This window comes from Pleurodeles waltl, chromosome 2_2 (genome assembly GCF_031143425.1).
Source record: "Pleurodeles waltl isolate 20211129_DDA chromosome 2_2, aPleWal1.hap1.20221129, whole genome shotgun sequence".
Taxonomy (NCBI): domain Eukaryota; kingdom Metazoa; phylum Chordata; class Amphibia; order Caudata; family Salamandridae; genus Pleurodeles; species Pleurodeles waltl.
Window position 1 is genome coordinate 259,263,724 of NC_090439.1, and position 23,535 is coordinate 259,287,258.

The 23,535-nt window shown below is 44.4% G+C and overlaps 1 protein-coding gene across 2 annotated transcripts in view; it reads right to left on the reverse strand.

Annotated features, from left to right (window-relative positions):
* The window catches only part of FASTKD3 (FAST kinase domains 3), a 144,951-nt gene that overhangs the window by 112,039 nt on the left and 9,377 nt on the right, over window positions 1-23,535 (reverse strand). The window contains exon 4 of one of the 2 annotated variants that reach the window (XM_069219711.1): window positions 16,905-17,079. The exons of the other annotated variant lie outside the window; for it this stretch is intronic. Coding sequence (XP_069075812.1) covers window positions 17,002-17,079 — 78 coding nt within the window. The 3' untranslated portion in view covers window positions 16,905-17,001. Of the gene's footprint in view, window positions 1-16,904; window positions 17,080-23,535 lie in introns of those variants that run through there. 2 annotated transcript variants of the gene reach the window in all.

A 23,535-nucleotide genomic window follows, 5' to 3' on the forward strand; every position in this document is an offset into this window, starting at 1 on the left:
CATAGAAGTGGGAATTAACAGCATGCCAGTGCCATAGATAATTCAAAAAATGACAATGAAATGTGAAGTACGACTGTCTTACCTGTGTCTCATTGGAAATATTGTCAAATCACTGCAGTTCTGTTGTCCTCATCCTCATTTTCTGCCTCCTCATCCTCACTGTCCATAGGGTCCACTGCTGCCACACGGCTATCTCCAGCCTCCTCCTTTTGCAGAAAAGGCACTTGGCATCTCAAGGGAAGGTTGTGCAACATGCAGCATGCCACGATTATCTGGTAGACCTTCTTGGGTGAGTAGCACAGGGATCCACCTGTTAGATGGAGGCACCGGAACCTGGCCTTCAGGAGGCCAAAGGTACGTTTGATAATCCTTCTTGTTCGCCCACGTGCCTCACTGTAACGTTCTTCTACCCTTGTCCTGGCATTCCTCACAGGGGTCAGTAGCCATGATAGGTTGGGGGTAACCAGAGTCACCTGCAAATATCGAGGGACAACATTTAGCCACACACTATCCTATATGTCCCACACCATACCCATACACCAACATCTACTGGGTGGGAACCAGGGTTCACCTATTAGCCACACCTGGTGCCTCTGTGGTTGGGCCATCACATTTGGGATGCTGCTATTACTCAGGATAAAGGCATCATGCACAGACCCTGGATACTTGGCTTGGCATGGGAGATGTACTGGTCTGCCAAGCACACCATCTGACCATCTGCACATTCATGGAGTGAAAACTCTTTCGATTTCTGAACACTTGTTCATTTTGCTGGGGGCCTGGGGGGGGGGGGGGGGGGGGGGCAAATGCAATGTGTTCCATCAATTGCCCCAATTATGTTGGTGATATGTCCCATTGCATAGAAGTCAGCCCTCACTCTGGCCAAATCTTCAACTTGGGTGAAAACAATGTAGCTTCACATGTGTTTAATCAGGGCAGACAACACCCTTGTCAGCACTATTGAGAACATTGGATGTGACATTCCTCCTGCCAAGCCCACTGTCACTTGGAAAGAACCAGTTGCCAAGAAATGGAGCACAGATAGGACTTGCACAAGAGTGGGGATTGCAGTGGAGTGACGCATAGCAGATATCAGGTCAGGCTCCAATTGGGCACACAGCTCTGCGATTGTGGCCCTGTCAAGTCTATAGGTGAGGATAATGAGCCTGTCATCCATTGTTGCCAAGTCCACCAGGGGTCTGTAAACGGGGGTATGTCTCCATCTCCTATTCATCAGCAGCGGTAGCAATCTATGGGGCAAGTGAAGAGCCAGTCACAAACTGAACATCATAGCAACAACAGTTCAATGCGTCATGTTATTTTGTGATGTATAAGTGGTATTTGTCTTGTATGCTCTATTTTGAACTGTGACGCAGTTATTATCCAGGGCCTGCCCCTGCTACCTGAAATGGCGTTTGCCCATCCTGTGTGGAGGGACAGGTAGGAGTGAGGTAATTCCGCTGACATTGTGCGCCGTTGCAAGAGGCGGTCGTGAACCGCTGTGCAACTAATCACTGGTTAACAGTGGGCCCTACTATGGGGTACAGTGGCCAATGGTGATGTACGCCGGCGGTGACGGGATGTGACCGCCATTTTCTATCTGATCACTCACTTGCTACCTGACCTTCAACAGGAGAGGACCTACACTGCATGTGCTGCTGTGACCTGTGTCTGGAACCTACCACGGCTCATGTGACTGGGGAAAGGGTACCTGCCTTCACCTCAGCGGAGTTGGAGCGACTGGTGGAACCCCAGTACGGACTGCTGTATGGGTCTCCAAACCAACAGGTGAGTACACTGTGAGCACGATGCATGTGGCATGAATGCATGGAATGGTGTGTGTGAAGGCCTCATGTGGGGGGGGGGTAGGTGGATGTCCCCTGGGCGGTGTGCAGCTTGTGTGCTGGGCCCTGTGTGTGTAAATGGTGATGTGAAGGGTTATGGTGGGCCACAAGTGTAGCAGGCAGGACGGTCTGAATGATACAATTTCCTGTGTGCATTTCTCTGCAGGACAGCACCCATCAAAATAAGGGTATATGGTGTGCCATCGCCAAGGATGTGTGGACCCTGGGGGACTATGGCAGGCGGAGCACTTACTGCCGGAAATGGTGGGAGGACCTGAGATGTTGGGCATGGAAGATGGCAGAGGCCCAGCTAGGGATGGCCTCCCAACGAAAAAGGGGTGCCTGTCGAACCCTGACCCCCCTGATGGCCTGCATACTGGTGGTGGCCTATCCAGAGTTGGATGGGTACTTGAGGACATCACAGCAGCCACAAGGGGGTGAGTACAGTGCCCACCATCACTACTTACGCATGGTAGGGGGGTACACGGGTGGGGGATGTGTGTCAGTGGGTGCCCCTAGGACAGGCCTGACATTGCAGAGTAGGTCCCATGGTGGTCAGGGTTCTGAAGTAACAATCCTGCTACCCAGCTTGCAGGCATCCACAACTGGCCAGGGCGGTATGGGCCCAAGGAGTCCTGAATTTGGCATAATGTGCCTCTCCCCAGGCCTTGGTGGCTAGCATTATAACAGGTAGTGCACAGCATAGTGCGTCGGGCTGTTCCCTGTGTGTGACGGTGGTATGCACCCAGACGGTGGTATTGGTGCAGCCACTGACCAAATGAATCCTTTGTCTCCCCCCCCCCCCCTTTTTGTTTTGTCATCCTGTCCTTATGTGCATTAGCACATCTGGCAGAGGAGCAGAGGGACCGGCGACGGAAGGAGCTGCATTCCACAGGACCCAGGCGTCAGAGTCCACCGACGCTGAGGGCACCAGTGGGACGGAGGGCGAGGGGAGCACCATGGTGGAGACTTGAGGGGACAGTTCGGACACAGATACCTCCTCCAGTGGAAGCTCCCTGGTGGTGGCAGACACTTCTGTGCCCACCTCAGCTACAGGTACATCCGCCACACCCCGGACCAGCACCACCCTCCCAGCAGCCCCTCATCGAGTTGCCCGAGCCCGCTCACCCAGGAGGGCGGGCATGTCCTTCGCCCCAGTTAGCCCTGCTGCCCTGAGTGAGGAGGCTACTCACCTCATGATGATCCATCTCTGTTGGGAAGTCAACCATTGTGAATGCCATCCAGGGGCTGGCAGCCCAAATGCAACAGACAAATGCATTTCTGGAGGGCACACTGGCATGGGGGCCCCAACAAAGATCAATCCAGGCTCTGACCTCTTCTCCGATGGCAGCCATTGACCCTGTTTCTACTGTCCCCCCTCCAGCCACCTCTTTCCAATCCAAATCCGATTCCCCTCAACCCCAACCTATCCCAAGTACACAGGCAGATGAGCATGCACACAGGACAACAAACAAGAGTGGCACAGGCAAACACAAGCACCACACATCATCCCACAGGCACTCACATAAACACCATCCAGATGCAGACATACCAACATCCACTGCCTCCACTGTGTCCTCATCCTCCTCCACCTCCCTCCCAGTTGAGTCTACACTCACACCTGCATGCACTACATCCTTATCCACTACCAGCATCACCTCCACACCTACCAAAACACACACCTCACTTGCAGACACCTCCACAACAGCCATGCACACGTCCCCCATTTCCTCTCCCACTGTGTCTGTCACCCCCCCCCCCCAAGGTACATAAACGGAAGCACTCAGACACCCAACAGCCATCCACCTCACAACAGCATCCAGACCATGCACCTGCACCTAAACACAGCAGACAGACAACTCCTACAACCACTCCCTCTTCCTCCACTCATAAACCTTCTCCATCTTCCAGCCTCAAAGTCCCTATGAAGCTTTTCCTCTTCACCACTGACCTCTTCCCTACCCCACCCATCCTCCCAGTCTTTCAAGTCTGGCGTGGGTGGCAAAAACCCAGGCAAGCACCTCAGCCACCCAGTCCACGGGCCCAGTAGTCCCAACATCCACTCGTGGTGTTAAAGGATCCAGGTCAACAGCCACCCTCAAAGAAAGTGTGCCTGCCCAAGCTGCTGCCGTGAAAGGCAAGGAGCCTGCCCCAGCTGCTGCCCGGAAGGGCAAGATGCCTGCCCCAAGTGCTGTCAGGGAGGGCAAGGGGCCTGCACCAGTAGGCAAAAAGGAAAAAGGGCCTGGTGCAGGGACTCAGACAGAGCCTCCACCACCAACCACGGTTGTGTAGCCATCTGAGGCTGCAGGGGATGGACTGGAGCCTCCTCCCCCCCCCCACCACCACCACCAGCAGCAATGGGCAGCCATCCGAGGCTGCAGGGGATGGCATGGGCTGGAGCCTCCCCACACCACCACCACCAGCACCACCACCACCACCACTGAGCAGCCGTCACCGCCGGTGGACGGTATGTAGTCCTGCCTCCATGGGCTGCTGTGCGGCCTGCCCCCTGCAAATCCTGTGTGTATGACACTCAGCTGAGAGACTGGGACCTTGCAATTTCCAGGATCAAGGGCACATGGCGATGCCCTCTCCAGAGCCAGTGGGTAAGCCACCCACCAACCCCAGCCTCTCCAGGATCAAGAGCACAGGGCATGATGCCCCCACCAGAACCAGTGGGTAAACCACCCACCAACCCCAGCCTCGCCAGGACCAAGAGCCCAGGGCACGATGCCCCCTCCAGAACCAGTGGGTAATACACCCACCAACCCCATCCTCCCCAGGATCAAGAGCACAGGGCACGGTGCCCCCTCCAGAACCAGTGGGTAAGACACCCACCTGAGAGACTGTGGCCTTGTACTCCCCAGGAACAAGCACAGGGCATGTTGCCCCCTCCAGAGCCTGGGCAAGTCACCCACTTGAGACACTGTGGCCTTGCACTCCCCAGGACCAAGCACAGGGCATGTTGCCCCCTCCAGAGCACGTGGGCAGGTCACCCACTTGAGAGACTGTGGGCTTGCACTCCCAAGACCCAGCAGTGCATATTGCCCCTCCAGAACCAGTAGTCTGAGGTGCCCCCCGCTCCCCGTCCCCCTGAGGTTCCTGCCTATTTTCCAACTGATGCCCCTGCTGTGTTCTCTCCGTGTTGTGCAGGTGACAAGTGGGGCCTTGGGCTTTGGCCTATGGCCCACGCACATTGAGGACTGGGCAGTGTCCCTTGAACTGTTCATATGTATATACCATGAGAATGACTTTTCTTATTTCTACTGTGTAGTTATTATTACAGTCACTTTATCACATTCCTGTAGACCTTGCATTATTCTTCAGGGGTACGGGGTAAATATGTTTTATTACTGCAGCTGATTGTGTGTATGGTGTTGGGGGTGGGGAGATGTGTGTTGCGTGTGTGTGTCACTCTTGTTTTCCACACCCCCTCCCTTGTGTGCTAGGCGGCTGTACTCACCGTGGTCGTCTTCACTGGCGTTGGTGTTTGTAGTGGAGCAGAACGTATAATATCATAAGTAATATTTGCAGTTCGGGCTCCATGGCGGCGTGGTTCTTCCCTATGTCTTCAAAGGTGAGTCCTTTCCCTTCTGTGCAGTGTTTCCGCCAGGCTTTTGATGTCGTTGGTACCGCTCTGGAAAAGGTGGCGGATTGATGTGTCTTAATATGGTGGGCAGAACATTGACTTCCGTCTGGCTGTAGGCGGCTACCGTCGTGGTGACTGTTGTATCCGCCCTGGCGGTCGGTGTGGTAAAGTGGCTGTCTATCTAAGTTCTTGCCACCATGGTTATAATTTGGCAGTAGTTACCGCCAGCCTGTTGGTGGTATTACCGCCTCTTTATCACCGACCGCCAGGGTTGTAATGAGGGCCTTTGTATCTTAAAACCCGCTACAGTACTCTGGAAACAGGGTCCTTTATATCACAGTAGATTTCAGGAAGGTTAACAATCCACACCGAGAATTGCTCTATGTGCTGTCTAGCCCTCAAGGAAAACACTGACAATGTACAGTTTTTTGTCCAGCTTATGCAAAGCCGCAAGCCAAGTTGATTCGTCCACTACGTAGTCAACTTGGCTTTAGACAATACCGGGAAGCTTCAAGAGTTTTAAGAAATGATACTACTATTGATATTATGTTTTCCCTGTGTAAATATCTATTGGCAGTGGGGCTTCTAATGAAACAGAAAGATCTTAAAATATAGCCATGAAAAATTTGATAGCAATTTACATTTAAGCTGGTTATTGACTACATAAGGTTTGATGGAAAGGGCAGTAGTTAGCCTTTGCCTGTTTAAATTGGTTACTTTTAGGGCACAGGTATTTTGGGTTATCTACAATGACTGCTTTTTAGCTTGTATGTTATTGATTTTTATGAAGTTATTGCGTCTAAATGTTATAACTCTAGTTCTAGCTAAGCCGTCTGTTGAACCACAATGGAACCGTAAGGTCTATGTCGCGGACTATCAATTGTTTACTTAGCATATGAGACATTGGTTGTTTTCGGTGAAATTCCTTCGATTTTTTAATGTTTTATATTGTGTTCTAATTTTATGCACTGTACGTCTTATGGAATGAAATTGTCGAAAGAAACGTTTCAAACAAAAATGAATTAGCCAACGGTATACAAAATCTGATATGAGGTCTTGGGAGCAGACTGATAATATACACATGCAAATACACATGCATTTAGGAGTAGTAAATAGCCTGTTAAGCACTGCTAGAACTACAATAAAGAATGTGTGGGAAATAGGTTAAATGTTCAGGGACACTGATGATGTGATGTTTTGCAACAAACATATAACTGCTAAGTAACTTATTATTTGACCTTTTGCATAACAAGCAATGTTCATGATGCTATAGAAGCAGCTGCCTGTAAAGCAGCAAATTGAGACCAGCTGTTTATCTTTATGGAGATAGCTACTCTCCCTGTTGCAAAAGTAAAAAGCTGCATTTGCCTTGCTGAGAGAAGTCTTATAGTTTTTATATTAAGTCCCCCCCCCCCAAACACATTTCTCTACAATTATGGCAATACGGTTAGAAAGTAAAACTCAAATGAGAATGGGCAACAGAAGAGCCCAGCTAGGTTACACTGCGACATATGATTGCCTCTTTTTCAAACTTCTTGTCAGAGTTGACTCCCAGGCTTGGCTAAAGAAAAAACCTTGGTGTTGTTAACCTTGTCGGTAAATGTAGTATGAACACGTGAGCCTCACAGAAGCATCACAAGGAGGAAAACAAGTCCGAAAGGCTCCACCTCTGCAACAGCCCTGCTGGAAAGCAAGGGAATAAAATGATTGGATGTATTGGCTCATTTGCCACTGGAAGTCATAGTCCAGACAAAGGAAGAAGAATTGACATCCGGGACTGACACAAAGAATAAATAGCAAACAAAGCAGTGGGTTTAATGCTCTTTTCAATGATTACGGAAAACGTCAAAGTTCTGGAATTACTATAAGAATCACAGTTCAGGAGTGGATATTATTCAAATACAATTTATGAATTAGTATTTCTATAGCATGGGCCAGCTAGGATGTGTCTGAGCTCTGTGCATAGCAATAAGCTAGACAAAAACACAAGATTGTGTACAGCAGTGAGGGAGGGTCAGTATGGCGATTTCAGTTACTCGTGTCGGGTGTAAGGTTAAGACTTTTTTTTCCCCTGGGTCAGGGGTGTGGCATTCCTATAGCCAGCCGCCCAGGACATATTGTTTGGGGTCAAGAACAACACGTTTTCATGTTCATTTTGTCCTTGGGACACGTAGGCCCAACCCCCTGTAGCATAAACCCTTTCGCTGCCAGTTTACGGGGGAAGGGGGACTGTCTGCAGTTGAAGTAATTTTTTTATCCATATGTTAATGCAGCTCGAATTTATATTTATGGCTCATTAATGCAAAGCCATTATTACTAGGGTGAGCAATCTAAATAGACGTTGTAAGGTCACACTGCATGATTGACAGTGGTTCCAGTGAAAACATATATATACACCTGTTTAACAATATGAGGCTAGGTATAATGCTCGCAGAATGCTTTCTGATTAGACCAAAAATGTTTGGAGAAGCTTGTAAGCAAGATTGATGATTCTTTGCTTTCAAAATAAAATGTTCAGAGAAAATGCAAGTCGGAAATAAAAGTTTTGCTAAATCACTGTGAAATTTTAGGTACTATTTCTTTAAAGCATCATTTAATCAACTGTGTTGATTCATGCTAGAATTAAAAAAATATATTCATAAAGGAAAATCAGTGTAATCATTTTCAAAACAATTATGGGAAACACTGAAATAAACAAGCAGTGGCAAAGCCTACCAATCCTACATTAGTGATCAGTCTTTTGGTTTTGTCGATGCATGTCTTGTTTTGACATGGCTTTTGTAACATTGTATTGTTGTGGGACCTGGCTGGCCCTCACTATTGTAACAAACATTGTTATGAAGCAAAGAAACAGTAGTTCCTGGCACTGAACAAAACTACTTTGAGCCATAATGCTACTTGTGCAAGAGCAGTATGTTATCACTCACAGTAAAGACAGCTGATTGATGGATAGAAAGAGAGAAATAGAATTCTGGTTAACACCAGACCTAATTGGGGGCCCAATTCCTAAAGAAATTCACAAGAGTGTACCAATGGTATGTCCTTGCATTAGTGGCTTTCATGAATTCACAATAATGTACAGAAGTGGACCAGGAAATCGTCCTCCTAGAACATATTTGTGAGCTGCATTTTAGTACGAGCAAATATGCATGTGCAGAATTGCTCATGCGAAAATCGATCGTGCATTTACAAGTTCACTGTCCCTCCAACCACTTTTTCTCCCAACCTTGGAAGAACTTCTACTTCTGCCCTTTTCAGGAGTAAATTTCCAACCTTTCTCAGTATGGGAAAGAATTAGAGAAGCGCAGATGAAAATCCTTAAAACATTCATTTTAGTAGTCTGAACAGGAAAGGTGGCACAATAAAGACATTGCTTCAGTAGGGCTTGAAATTGCTAGTATTCAAGCCCTACTTTATGACTATGCCAGAGTCATTACTAGAGTCTATTATCAGAGCTCTTACATAATGAGATTGCTGCCATAATTTGTCACTGCACTACATGGCACCAAAGGGACAAGTAGAATTTTTTTACAGGACAAGTGGATTTACGAAGCAACCTGTCCCATTTACAAGCAGATTTTTAGTTAAATTCCACACCCCTGCAGGGTGTTGGTGAGATGCTTTTTCAGGCGGTGGGGAAGATGTAACCCTTTAGTTTCTTTATGAACTGTAGAAGTGATGCTATGCATAATATCTGGTAAGTTGTAGCTCAAGAACAGTAAACCCAAAGGCTTGATTTCAAGGTTCATCCTTTATGTAAACAGAGTTTCCAAGACCAGTTCAGTCAGGTCTTCTCTACGATGACCACCTGAGAATCTGATTTTTTTCAGTCAAATACACTGGTGTCTCAGCTCTTGTTCAAATGTAGTTGAAGCAGCAGGTTTAGAAGATGGTGCAGACCTGATGCATCAGCCAATGCAGGTCATTTAAAAGGGGTAAAGTGTTCATATTTCTTTAGACTTCTGATAACATGGCTGGCTGTGTTTAAGACATCTTCATAATGGCCAGGATAGAGCCAAAGAAGGCCCATGTTGATGAGCACATCTTTAATTGAACTAAAGATGTGGATGTGGCATAATAAATGTGGGGTTCAGCTATAAGGCTGATGCACAAATGCAGGTATCAGACTTACCTTGCCTTTTAAAGGGGGATTATGCCATTGCTTGATGATGGCAGCAAGACGTTTTTATGTTGTATAATCTTTGGTCCCACAGCACACGGATGAATGAGTAACCTAAAAATCAAATTATATCATGGAAGCAGACCCAGTTTAGATCAAGTGGCAATACAATGAAATAGAACTTTTCTTTGCAGCTTTAGCCAAGGGGGTTATGAGCAGCTTACAAGGTCCATGCTTTTGCAGATTCATTGGCTTCTTGGGTGCTTTTGAGCTGGTGACCTGAAATATACTTAAGAACATGCCTGCTAACATGGGTGTAGGGTCTGGGATACTGTCAGTTATAAAAGAGCTAGACATGAATATTGCAGATGAACCACAAATAGAATTCACTACCAGCCATACACAATTGAGAATGGCAATGACATTAAGTAAGGCTATGTGCTGACCCTTTCCAGCTATTGATGGCAAACTTCTTAAATACCAACAATGGCTATGGGGTCTCATATGAACCACACAAATTCTTGAAGAAATCTGATTAGCAAGCAGAAACCTGCATCCTGGATTTAAGCCATAATTACATTGGTTTTAAATAAGACAAGGACATCTTTGACTGCAGATGTTACTGTCTGACATCCTTACTTAATACAGATTCTGAAATGGTTTATAAAATACTAGCTAAATGTCTAAATATTATAGTCTCTACACACTCTGTACATGAAGTTGTAAATTGGACAGCTTGTCATGACTTCTTCTTATTCCCAAATTGAAACTTACCACTTTTATAGAGGTACATGGCAATGAAGTTGCTATCCTTACCGAACACTAAACCCTACCATAGAAATTATAGCTCATTCTTCAACTACAACCTTAACACTCATAAAATGTGAATAATCCTCAAAAAACAAAATCTAGTTTTTGATAAAACCCCCTATTTCCATCATGTATGCTTTCTTAATTGAATCGAAATCAGATCAAAGGTTACACTGGATCTGGAAATGGTCTACATGGCCATCTAAACCTATTTCCCCAAGAGTAAATTTCGAATAACCTTGAAAAAGATCACACCCACTAGACATAAGAAGTCCAGTGTATCGCCCACATCTTTTTTTTTTTTTTGATTACCCAAGTCAAATCAAACTCTGTACTGGTAAAACTCCTCAATTGTTCACTGCAGGAGGGTTCTATTGCTTAGGCATGGAAGCATGCCATGGTTCATCCTCTGCTGAAGAAACCTAATTTAGATCCTGTCAATTGGTCTAATTATCAACCTATCTCTCTGCTTCCCATTACGTCTGAAATGCTAGAAGAAGCATGTCTGTAGACAACTTTCTGCTTTGAAGAGTCCCAAAATGTTTTACATGACTCCCAATCAGTTTTCAGAGTGGGAACCAGTACAGAGTCCACCCTTTTGGGAGTCACAGAACATCTTAAGCAGCTCTTAGATAAGGGTGATACAGCAGCACTGCTCTTATTTAATCTCAGCTCCGCCTTCAATAACGTGTCCCAAGACATGCTCATAGGGAGGCTTATGCAACTTGGGATCCAAGTTCCTGAGGGATCATACCTTCGAAGTATCCTTCGATGGAGTTTTGTCAATGTGTCACGCTGTGACTTCTGGAGTTCCTCCTGGATCAGGTCTAAGGCCTGCTCTTTTTCAATATCTATGTATGCCGCCTGACCGAGCTGGTAGAGCACTGTGGTCTTAATCTTTTTTCTTTTGCTGGTGATACACAAATCATCTTCTCATTATTATCCGCTCAAGACCACAGCTCTATTTCTCTGAACTCCAGGTTGCCTCCTGGATGAATTACAACTCACTGAAACTGAATGACAAAAAAACTGAAGTACAGATCCTTTGACAAAATTTGAGCCTCTGGGGGCGACAGCAGTGGACAAAGGTGCAGGGGGAGATCCCTATGCCTGCTTCCAAAGTCAAGAACTTAAGTTTCCTGATTGATAATAAGCTCTCCGTGAAGCCACAGGTGGCAAAGGTATCTGGAATCTGCTTTACCACTATGATATGGCTACAAAAATACATCTGGATGCTCCCTAGTTCTGCCCAAAGAACTGTTATCCAGGCACTTACCGAATCTTGCATGGACTTGCATGGACTATGGCAACATCCACACCTGGGGGCTGATAAAGCCTCCACTAGACACCAGCAGGCGGTGCAGAATGCAGCTGTAAGGCTGATCTATCAGCTGCCAAAATATGCCTTTTATTTCTCTCCACCATGAGTTGCACTGGCTAGAGGTAGAAAAATGAGTCCATTTCAAGTCTTTGTAATTTCTTTAAAGCCAGGTGTAATCTTTTCTGTATTTATCCACCGGCTCCATCCTGACCATTTTGTGCTTAGCTTAGCTTCCAATGCCGTCACATCGGTGGCACAGGTATTTTTCCACAAAACTTGTTTTCTACACTGAACGTGTTTTTGCTTCTTCTCACCAGCACTAGGTGGCACTCTGCAGGAACATAACATGGGGGATGTAGACGTAGACATGATAAGAGAGCCTCAGCCTGGGAATGGTTTTAATGTTTTCGCTCTGGATGCACTACCCAGAACAAAATTCCATTAGGGGAAGGTTTTTCCTGTCTTAGCTGTCCAGAGTTCCACAGCTTGATGTTGGCACCAGGATGATGTTGTTGGATTCGATCTCCATGGTGATGCATTTTTATTCTTAATTATCTAGCTTCACTGTACATATATATATATTTTCACTACATACATATTCATTGTTGATGCATTGTTCATTTTATGCTTGAAATTGTTTAACGGATGTGAGTATTTTACCATTTATACCGGTTTTAATGCATGCAGGATATTGCTTATGTTCATATTTTCATAACTTTATTTTGATATCTGGGAAGTGCCTTAATAAATGTATTACTCAAACTAGGAGTGCTGCATTCCTTGGCATCGTTTTACTCTTAGTTTGAAGCAAAGTAGAACACCAGGTCAGGCATCGCTCCCCACCACATTAACGGTCTGATATTCTCGTTATCTGCGTTCCAGAAACCTCTCCCTGTGCTCGATTCCTAAGATTAAACTAACCACATAGGAGGCTGTTTTTTCCATTAATGGGCCCTAAGCTCTGGAACTCTCTGCCAGTGCAACTGAGATCCTGCACCTCACTGCCAATTTTTCACAGACAACTGAAGACAAGGCCGTTTTGAAGCATCTGAGCCAGATGCACTTACATGTTGCAAAAAGCGCCAGGTAACCCTGAGCGGGTAGCTGTACGCAATATATAAGCACCTAAGTAACAAATCTGTGCCAGCTAAATATATTACTAACGCAAGGTGTGGTAGTACATTGTCATTTATAAACAGCACATTTTCCATTGAAATGGCCACCAACATTCCCAATAACATGCAGTTTTACTGACAAAACTATATAGCATACAAACAATAATTTGTGGAATTTGAGTGTCAGCAAAAATATTTATCATTTGCACACCACCAAGTAAAGGATTCTGAGTTATTTTCATCTTATTAAAATCTTTGTTTCAATCACACAGAATTACAAAAATGTACTTTCACAAATGCTGAAATATATGTTGAAATGTTTGTATATTTCATTTACAAGCTATTTAAATGTGCGTAAGAAAACAAACTTGATATTCAACAGCCTTTCATTTCACACGCATGATTATCAGACAGTTCACTTTTCTCTAACTTTGGAGTCAAAGGAAAAAAAAGCAAACAGCAAACTCCAGGCTATAATTAGAAGCAAGTTGTAAAAAGACTTAAGGTGACATTGGACCTTTGTATCTGAAAGGAGAGCATATGTAAAAAGATTAAAAAAAAGATTTTTAAAGGCATCTTTATTGCTCATTCAGGTTCTAAGTCAATAGCTTTGTTAGCTTGCCCTAAATTGCCAGTAGGCCCTAAAAATAGCTTGTCCTATTAAAATCTGACGCGCCATAGCAACTGAGAAAGTAGAACTCTCGAGGCCTCCTGTATGCACAACATTACTGAAGACCATGTCCTGTGGGATCTGTGCGCACAGGAACTGGCCACAGGGTATGGTTGAAATCCATAATGTGCAGGGCATGCCCCCTGAGTTCTGGAGATGGGGGACACTGCAAACTTTGGGACCACAGAGATTTGGATGTGTGGCTAAAATCCAAGTCCTGGAGTCAGCTATGCATGGTAAAAGACCTCCATAGTGGTATCCGGAGACATGGAAAGCAGCATGCTGTTGAGGCGGGCACAGTCCAAAGCTTTGTCCCTGGATGCTTGAGCAAAGGGGTTGGCTCCCAGAACATGCTGAGCACAGGCAAAAACGTTGGCAGCAGTCTCTGGGTAGTGGGACTAGGCAAAAGCATCACTGAACAGTCATACTCTGCATGCTAAGGGACATTAACTGGGCCATACATTCCACTCAATGCCTGTTAGGCATAGTTGAAAGCTGGACACAATGGGGACAGCTTCTAAAGTTCATGACTTGATGGATCTTGGAGCAAGGGAACTGAAACCAGAATGTGGCATAGGTTATGGACCGTATCTATAACCTGCACATAGCTTCAAACCATAAGCAACGGGGCTTATGAGAACTAGGTTTGGGGGAAGAGCTAAGAGGCTGGAGCTTCAAGTAGAGTTAGTGGCTAAGGTTTATACCCTGCATCCGGAGTGCACCAGGGACTGTAGAATGTTATGCCGAATGTAGGCTTTGCCCAAAGGACATAGCAATGCATACACCACCAAAAATCATAGCTAACAGGAGAACTGGTTGTTTAGTAAGATGACAAACATCTGTGCTACAGAGAAATTTTATTAATGTCTAGCTATTTATAAAATATGCAGTGAGCTGCTGAGCACTTCACACACACACATACAAAGGGAGAGATGGCATGGCTAATGACATAACTAGTGACATCCTATGGCATCTTTCCATTAACATCATCAATGCATTACTGAAGGTGCAAAGATTTTTTTTTTTACGTGTATGCTATCCAAAAGTGTTGAAAGCTCAAAAATACAAATCAAAGCAAGTATTAAATAGAGTATGAGACACTGAGCTACTGGTGTGAAGAAATTTTAACACTCTAAATTTAAAGTACTTTGGCATAGTGAAAGCTTGAGCCAAAAGAACCTTGGTTAAGGGCTGATAGGCTTAGGACTTGACCAAAGGACAGGCTACACATAGGTTATGCACGATAGTGTATCTTTAGCAAACATTTCGGGTAGGTGAACTGAGCACATGGCCTAGAACATGGGTACTCACAAACATTTCCTCGGGGGCCACAAAGAACTCTCTGTGGCTTGCCAGAGGGCCGCACCTAAACCAGCAGGGAAGAGTTCGGGTGATGAAAGGTGGGAGTAGGGGGATGCAAAGCAGATGCGGACAACAAACCAAGCCTTTGTGTGACTTCTGTCTGCCACCAACGCTCTATTCTCATGCACGAAGAATTAAAGTAAAAGCATAAACTTCTCATGTGAAACATAAGAGGAAAAGAGAGACTCATCTGATGGCTGAATTGCAAAATGTGAAACCAGAAAACCTGGTATCTGTCCTGGCTTCCCACTTGACCAAATTGTGTGATACTAGGTAATTGATTATTTTCACTTTGCCTCATTTTTCTTCATTATCACATGAGAGTCCTTGAAATACACGAGTTCCAGATGTGCGCTGTACAATACCTTTTCTTGTGGTTTATTTCATAAACTATAAAGTTGTTCCAGTTATATAATAACCAGGACTATGCACAAGGTGCACCCAACAAGTGACTCTTCTTTTAATAATGCCATTGATTTCTGAATGTGGGCAGCATGATTGTTTACAAGCTCATGTTTGAAAAATATCACTGCTAATAAATGTCTCTCAATGCAGTGACATAACCTGATGTACTAAGGAAAAATGCTCGTGCATGTTAATAAAGCACACTTTTTTTTAAGTTTGCAGAGAAGTTTATAATGTCTTTAAAACTAAAGGTGTTCCCACAGATAGGTTGGCTAGGACACCATCTTTGCTTCTTTCCTATTACTTTAGTTAACGTGTAAATAAATTATGTGCATGTCACTGTTTTCTGAATGTTCCTTCTCTGTCATGTGTACAGCAGCCCAGTGCTGCCATTAACCAGGGGGCCACAACCCAGGGCCGTACTTTCAGTATCCCTGGCCTAGAACAATCACAGCTTGCAATTCAAGTCCTGAGTTAATACAATACTGTAGGAGTGGCTTTCAAGCTTCATAGAAAATTGCCAAAGTGACTGTTCAACCTGTATATGATTTGACTAAAATTGAAGGAAAGTGGTTATCTTTTTGAACAACTGTCATGTTACAAAGGGTTGATAGCAAGTCCAAACCTCAAGTAGTATTGGCAGACACTGTCTGACTCAGCCAACAGTGTCATTGCCCATACCCCCAATTTTCTCTTCAAAGGTTCCTCCAACTCACTTATATGCTATGGAAATAAGTGAAGTGGAAAAAGGTTTTTTTGTGGAATTGAAGGTCAAATTCTTCGTAAAAAAACATTCTTGCAGGTATCCAAGCCATCAGGCTGGACTTTGATTTGGTTAGGAAAACAGAGTATTCTTTTTTTTAAATATTCATACGCACTGAAGATATTCCAGCTTCCATAAAATGTTTCACAGGATCTGTCTATGTTCAAGTTAAAAGCTTTGTGAAAAAGCTGGCGGCTAACATTAGAGAAAGGCATGTTATTGACATTTGTTTGAAAAAACGAAAGCTCAATCTTATTGTTGCATCACACACTTTGAATAGAACACAACCATTTTTAACTTAGAATTTACGCCACAGAATTAGTCGCTTGTTCCTATCATCAAGAATACATATATTAGCATTGAAACAGAAAACAGATGGATGCCTGTTAAAATTTACCAGCTGAAGAAAGAATTTGTGGTATATGTAATACTGGTATTCAAAATGTAAACCATATCATTTTATATATACTGTGTTGCTCCTTTTCTAGGATTTTTAAATCCATTTTTTTTAATAAAAATGTAATGCTCGTACTGTTGATGAGGCTCAACAGCAGTTATTTTTTTGCTGTGAATTAAATATACTGTTTCAAAATGCAAAACGTCTTTTAAATGTTTTTATAAAATTGTACAGAAGTGAGTTAATCGTTTTGTGTATGTTCTGGTGTCCTCCTAGGAGATCTAAAACTTATGATAAACACCTTTAACCTCTGCAACAATTACCACCCTTACCACCTCCCACCCAGTAATGAAAAGAGAGAAGATGAGAAAGGTAATCAATAAGATTTTACAATATCAAAAATGAGAGTTCATATCATGCATGAGCCAAATCTCTAAGTTCCAATAATACTAAAGTTGACTAAAACGTGAGAGATAGCCAATCAAAATGTATAAGGACGTCACCTGTGTCTTTCAGTAACCATGTAACTCTGTAGAAATAGCCAGAATGGCAAACAAAACTTTCCATAAGGTCAACAAGACTGGCTGTGAGGCTCTTCATTGCCACTATGTCCCATAATTTAAAATATCATGCTTCCAGTGACAGCTTATTGGTATTTCGGTGCCTTCCATTTCCAAGGTTTTCTGCAAACAGTAGTAGGTATATCAGGTTACTGCTGGTCCTATCCTTTTCTTGCCATTAAATTAGTTTAAGCGTTAAGACTGCTAAACCCAGACCCACGATTGGGAACCATATTCTTCCCCACATAAGTGGATTCACCTCTGCCAAAAGATGCACAGTGTGGAGCAAACCAACCAAAAATGCGTATGTGTGCCTTCATCACTGCTCAGATGTACCAAGAACACATTATGATGCCAATCTGACATAAGGTACCAGCATGTCATGCATTTAAATGCACTGTACCTGTACTCAATTGCTACACTGTTCCAGATGATAGACTCCTCCTCAGACCATCCCAAATTCCCTTCAACTCATCAATCGGGAAGCTTCTTCCAACAGCTGTATGCATTTCCACTTTAGCTAATTAGTTGGTGACTAAACCCTTAGTCCCAGAAGAGATTGATATAAACTTTTCAAAGGATGCCTTATATCTAGCTCATCACACAGTGTCTGAGGTACTGGTATCAGAACATTTCAATTTCCACCAATTTAAACCTTTGCTGGCAGTCCTCAAAGGGCATAACGCTGTTGCCTCAAATACAATCTGCTAAGACAAGGTAGCTACTACCATGCTGGGTTTGCCAAACTTTTGGAAAGAGGCATAGTGTATTGCACAATATAATTATTTGGGAAACGGAAGGAAAGAATCCAGGCATATGATTACCAAGTCACCGCATTACCTTGCCTATTATAGAGCTGGTGACCTGGCTGTAACAAATGTTGGAGGGTCTACACTTCCAAGGCAACCACAATAATTCCTACAGGGTCCTTCCATCATGCTGGGTCCACATGGGCTCACTCCTTTTCCAGTTTCCCTGTATCCACATCCTACTATCCATACATGTGCTGCCCTAAATGAAATAATACCTCACTTCAATTCACAGACAGACAAGAAGAGCATTTTCAGTGGAACTCAGTATAACTTAAACAGTCCTCTTTGCAGATTAGATTTTAATTTAATTCTATCCCAGGATGAATTAACTTAGTTCAGACAGCAGCAGGTACAATATTATACATTCTTATACCTAAAGCAGATAAGGATAGAGTTCTCCCAATACGCCTATTTACCATGGATTAAACATTCATTAAGGATCCAGGTTTGGCAGTTTGAATATAGAGATCATCTCAATATATTCTCTGGCTATATGAGATTTAATTCAGTTTCTTCCAATTGCAAATTTGGTTGCCTAATTTCACTGAGTTTAAAAAACTCCCTGCCAAACATCCGTAGTATGCATAATTGCAGAGAGAAGATTTTTCTAGCTCACCAAATCTTCTATTGTTATAAAAGTGACTCAAAGGAAAGTGATCCACTGTACAAAATTGTAATACACACCGCCTGGGGAATATCAGGGTAAAAACCTTTTTAAGCCACCAGTGAGAAGCACGGAGTTTAAGTGCTATTTTGTCGATCCAAAATTCCTAGGCAGAAAACAATAGCAGCAGAACTTTCGAACATAAGTGTTAGACCTGACAGCCTTAGGGTGGTCCCCTCTAACTTTTTGCCTGCCTCCCTCCACTTTTTGGACACTGTTTTTGCCGGTTTTTAGACTCTGCGCACTTTACCACTGCTAACCAGTGCTAAAGTGCATATGCTCTCTCCCTTTAAACATGGTAACCTTGGATCATACCCGTTAGAAATGGGGTTTTTGGTTGGCAGTCAGGTTACCCCCTGTCCAAGCAAAAGCCCTCACTCTAGTCAGGGTAAGTCACACACAATCCAAGATTATCCTGTGCCCACCCTCTGGTAGCTTGGCACGAGCAGTCAGGCTTAACTTAGAAGGCAATGTGTAAAGTATTTGTGCAATAAATCATACAATAACACCATATAGCACCACAAAAATACACCACACAGTGTTTAGAAAAATATATAATATTTATCAGGATAATTGTAGGTCAAAACGAATAAAGTTGTAATGTGAATTTGTAGAGACATCACTGAAAAGTGATATAAAGTGTCTTAAATCTTTAAAAAGCAAACAAAGTCTCTTTCAAGCACAAAGTACCTGGTTTAGAGTGGAAAATCTCCTCAGAGGGCCACAGAAGAAGAGATACGTGGAAAAAGGGTGTGTGCGTCGATTTCTCCCCAGCACACATGGACTTGCGTCGTTATTTTTCACGCGGGGAAGTCGTGCGTCGTTTTCCGGGCGCTCAGACAGTCTCTTGCTGTGGATCGTGGGGATTACCAGATGTCCCGGGTCTGTGTGTGGATTTTCCTGCTTGTGTTCCGGCTGTGCGTCGTTCTGCGGGGCTGCGTGTCGAAGTTTTGATCTCACGGCAGGCGTTGCGTCGATTTCTCCTCTGGAAGTTGGGCGCCGTTGTCCTTGCGAGGCCGTGCGTCGAAGTTCCAGTCGTCCCGAAGGCGTCGCGTCGATCAGCGCCGGTGTGCGCCGTTTTTCTCGCCGCGGAACAAGCTGTGTGTCGAACATTTCGGCGCACGGAGCGTCCAAGTAAAAAAGAGAAGTCTTTTTGGTCCTGAGACTTCAGGGAACAGGAGGCAAGCTCTATCCAAGCCCTTGGAGAGCACTTTCACAGCCAGTCAAGAGTTCAGCAAGGCAGCAGGCCAACAGCAAGGCAGCAGTCCTTTGTAGAAAGCAGACAGGTGAGTCCTTTGAGCAGCCAGGCAGTTCTTGGCAGGATGTAGTTTCTGGTTCAGGTTTCTTCTCCAGCAAGTGTCTGATGAGGTAGGGCAGAGGCCCTGTTTTATACCCAAATATGCCTTTGAAGTGGGGGAGACTTCAAAGAGTGGCTAAGAAGTGCACCAGGTCCCCTTTCAGTTCAAAGGATTGATCCCAGGGTCCCAGTAGGGGGTGTGGTAGTCCTTTGTGTGAGAGCAGGCCCTCCACCCTCCCAGCCCAGGAAGACCCATTCAAAATGCAGATGTATGCAAGTGAGGCTGAGTACCCTGTGTTTGGGGTGTGTCTGAGTGAATGCACAAGGAGCTGTCAAATAAGCCCAGCCAGACGTGGACGTGCACATTACTAGGGACTTATAAGTAAATTAAATAGTCCAATCAAGTATGATTTAAGGTTACCATGTTTTAAGGGAGAGAGCATTGGTTAGCAGTGGTAAAGTGCGCAGAGTCTAAAAGCCAGCAAAAACAGTGTCCAAAAAGTGGAGGGAGGCAGGCAAAAAGTTAGGGGTGACCACCCTAAGGCTGTCAGGTCTAACAATACCCCATTGGACTATTTAATTTACCTATAAGTCCCTAGTAATGTGCACTGTATGTGCCCAGGGCCTGTAGATTTAATGCTACTAGTGGGCCTGCAGCACTGGTTGTGCCACCCACTTAAGTAGCCCCTTAACCTTGTCTCAAGCCTGCCATTGCAAGGCCTGTGTGTGCAGTTTCACTGTCACCTCGACTTGGCATTTAAAAGTACTTGCCAAGCCTAAACCTCCCCTTTCTCCACATATAAGTCACCTCTAATGTGTGCCCTAGGTGACCCCTAGAGCAGGGTGCTGTGTGGGTGAAAGGCAGGACATGTACCTGTGTAGTTTACATGTCCTGGTAGTGTAAAACTCCTAAATTCGTTTTTACACTACTGTGAGGCCTGCTCCCTTCATAGGCTAACATTGGGGCTGCCCTCATACATTATTGAAGTGGTAGCTGCTGATCTGAAAGGAGTAGGAAGGTCATATTTAGTATGGCCCGAATGGTAATACAAAATCCTGTTGACTGGTGAAGTTGGATTTAATATTACTATTTTAGAAATGCCACTTTTAGAAAATGAGCATTTCTCTGCACTTAAATCTTTCTGTGCCTTACAATCCACGTCTGGCTGGGTTTAGTTGACAGCTCCTTGTGCATTCAGTCAGACACACCCCAAACACAGGGTACTCAGCCTCACTTGCATACATCTGCATTTTGAATGGGTCTTCCTGGGCTGGGAGGGTGGAGGGCCTGCTCTCACACAAAGGACTGCCACACCCCCTGGGACCCTGGCAGACAGGATTGAACTGAAAGGGGACCTGGTGCACTTCTAAGCCACTCTTTGAAGTCTCCCCCACTTCAAAGGCACATTTGGGTATAAAGCAGGGCCTCTGCCCTACCACCTCAGACACTTCCTGGAGAAGAAACTTGTAACCAGAACCTGCATCCTGCCAAGAAGAGCTGCCTGGCTGCCCAAAGGACTCACCTGACTGCTTTATCTGAAGGACTGCTGCCTTGCTGTTCCCTGGCTGTGGTGAAAAAGTGCTCTCCAAGGGCTTGGATAGAGCTTGCCTCCTATTCCCTGAAGTCTTAGGACCAAAAAGTCTTCTCTCTTACAACTGGACTCCTTGTGCGGTGAAAAATTTGACGCACAGCTTGCTCCGCGGTGAAAAATTCACTGCACGCCGACCCAGGACGCCGCCGCTTGACTTCGCAAGGAAAAGATTGACGCAGCGCCTGCGGTGCGACCGGAACTTTGATGCACGGCCCACCAGATCGATGCACAGCCGACCTGGGATGACGCCGTACGACTCCCAGGGGGGAAATCGACGCAGCGCCTGCCGTGAGGGAGAAATTTCCCTGCATCGCCCACCGGAATGACGCAGAGCTTGCCAACAAGCCCAGGATTCCACGCACAGACCCCGGGGCGTCTGACAACCCCGCAACCTGAAGAGGAGGCCCGTCCACGCACTGGAAATCAACGCAACGTCTTCCATGTGTGGAAAATAACGACGCAAGTCCATGTGTGAAGGGGCGAAACCGACGCACAAACCATTTTCCATGCATCTCCTCCTCTGCAGCCCTTTGTGGAGATTTTTCACTCAAACCAGGTACTTTGTGCTCGAAAGAGACTTTGTTTGCTTTTAAAAGACTTAAGACACTTTATATCACTTTTCAGTGATATCTTTACATTTTCTTATTGTATCTTTGATCGTTTTTGACCTGCAAATATCCAGATAAATATCATATATTTTTCTAAACACTGTGTGGTGTATTTTTGTGGTGCTATATGGTGTTATTGTATGATTTAATGCACAAATACTTTACACATTGCCTTCTAAGTTAACCCTGACTGCTCAGTGCCAAGCTACCTGAGGGTGGGCACAGGATAATTTGGATTGTGTGTGACTTACCCTGACTAGAGTGAGGGTCCTTGCTTGGACAGAGACCTGACTGCCAACCAAAGACTCCATTTCTAACAATAAGTATGGAACAGTTAGCCTTTTCCTGCCCCACTGTTAGATCAACAGGAGTCTGTTTGAGGCATTCACTTTGTGGACATTGGAAGAAAACTTAATTCCCAGATATGTAACCCCTCTTTTGACCATTTCATGTTACAACATAAAAAACAAGCTGCTCCTAAAAATGGAGAGACCTGGACATTTTTATATTCAGCCAAACTGTGTATATAAATCAATAATAACAAAAGGGAGAGAAGAACTAATCTGTTTCCCAAGGATGAGATTTTAATAACATAATCCAACTAGAGGTACCAGAGAAGGTACCTTGAGAGGAACAGAGGCATGTCTATTCACCTTTCCGACAAAGTGCAACTTATAAATTCAACCTCTTTGGGAGGGATGCAATGCATTAGTTCTTTCACTGAATGTGTATGTCTCATCTGGAGTAGAAATACCCTGTATATTAAAGAGGAAAAAGCCTGGGAGGAAATGTTAGAAGGGTAGTAGGATGCCTCCTCTTGAAAACTACAAGTTTACAACATAAACTAAGTTGGTTTGTGGCACAATGAACTATGTTAATTATTAATCAACAAATTCCATCCTCAGGAACGCACTGCAAGTGAGTAATCTATTAATGATTTTCGAGTCAAATCTTACCTTCAGCACCCAAAAATTATTTAGAAGGAATAACACTGCCATTCTTACATAAAATCCTCCAATTCCCAACACACACATCCTGGAACAAAGATGAAATGATCCCTGGTGACAGTGAACTTGGTCTACTGTTATCACTGACAAAACAGGACAACCCCTTACTCCAACATTAACCTCAATACTAGGCCTCAACAAATCTACTTGCCCGCTCACTATAGCGAGTCACATTTTATCAGGGGAAACTATTTTTAGGGTCTACTGGTCGATTCTGGAGGTTGGGCTGGCAAAGAACAGATGTTCTGTTCATTCTATGAGCAATGAAGAGACCTTTAAATCTTGTTTTTATCTTGTTATATTTGCTATGCTTCAAACTCAGAGGTCAAATTTTAGCTTCTTGTTTCAGATTGCTGCTTATGTTATCCTAGAGGTCTGTGTTTGCTTTTATTTCTCTGACAGTAGAGTTAAAGTGAACTGTCTGAAAATCGTGCTGGGGTAAAGGAGTATGAAAGAAAAGTCTATAGAATGTCATTTTATTTTCTAGCACAAACATTTAAGTAGCTTGTAAATAAAGTGAACAGATATTTCAAAAAATACCAGCAGTTAGGAATTTTTGGCAATCTTAAGTGTGTTGGGAACTAAGATTTCAATAGGGT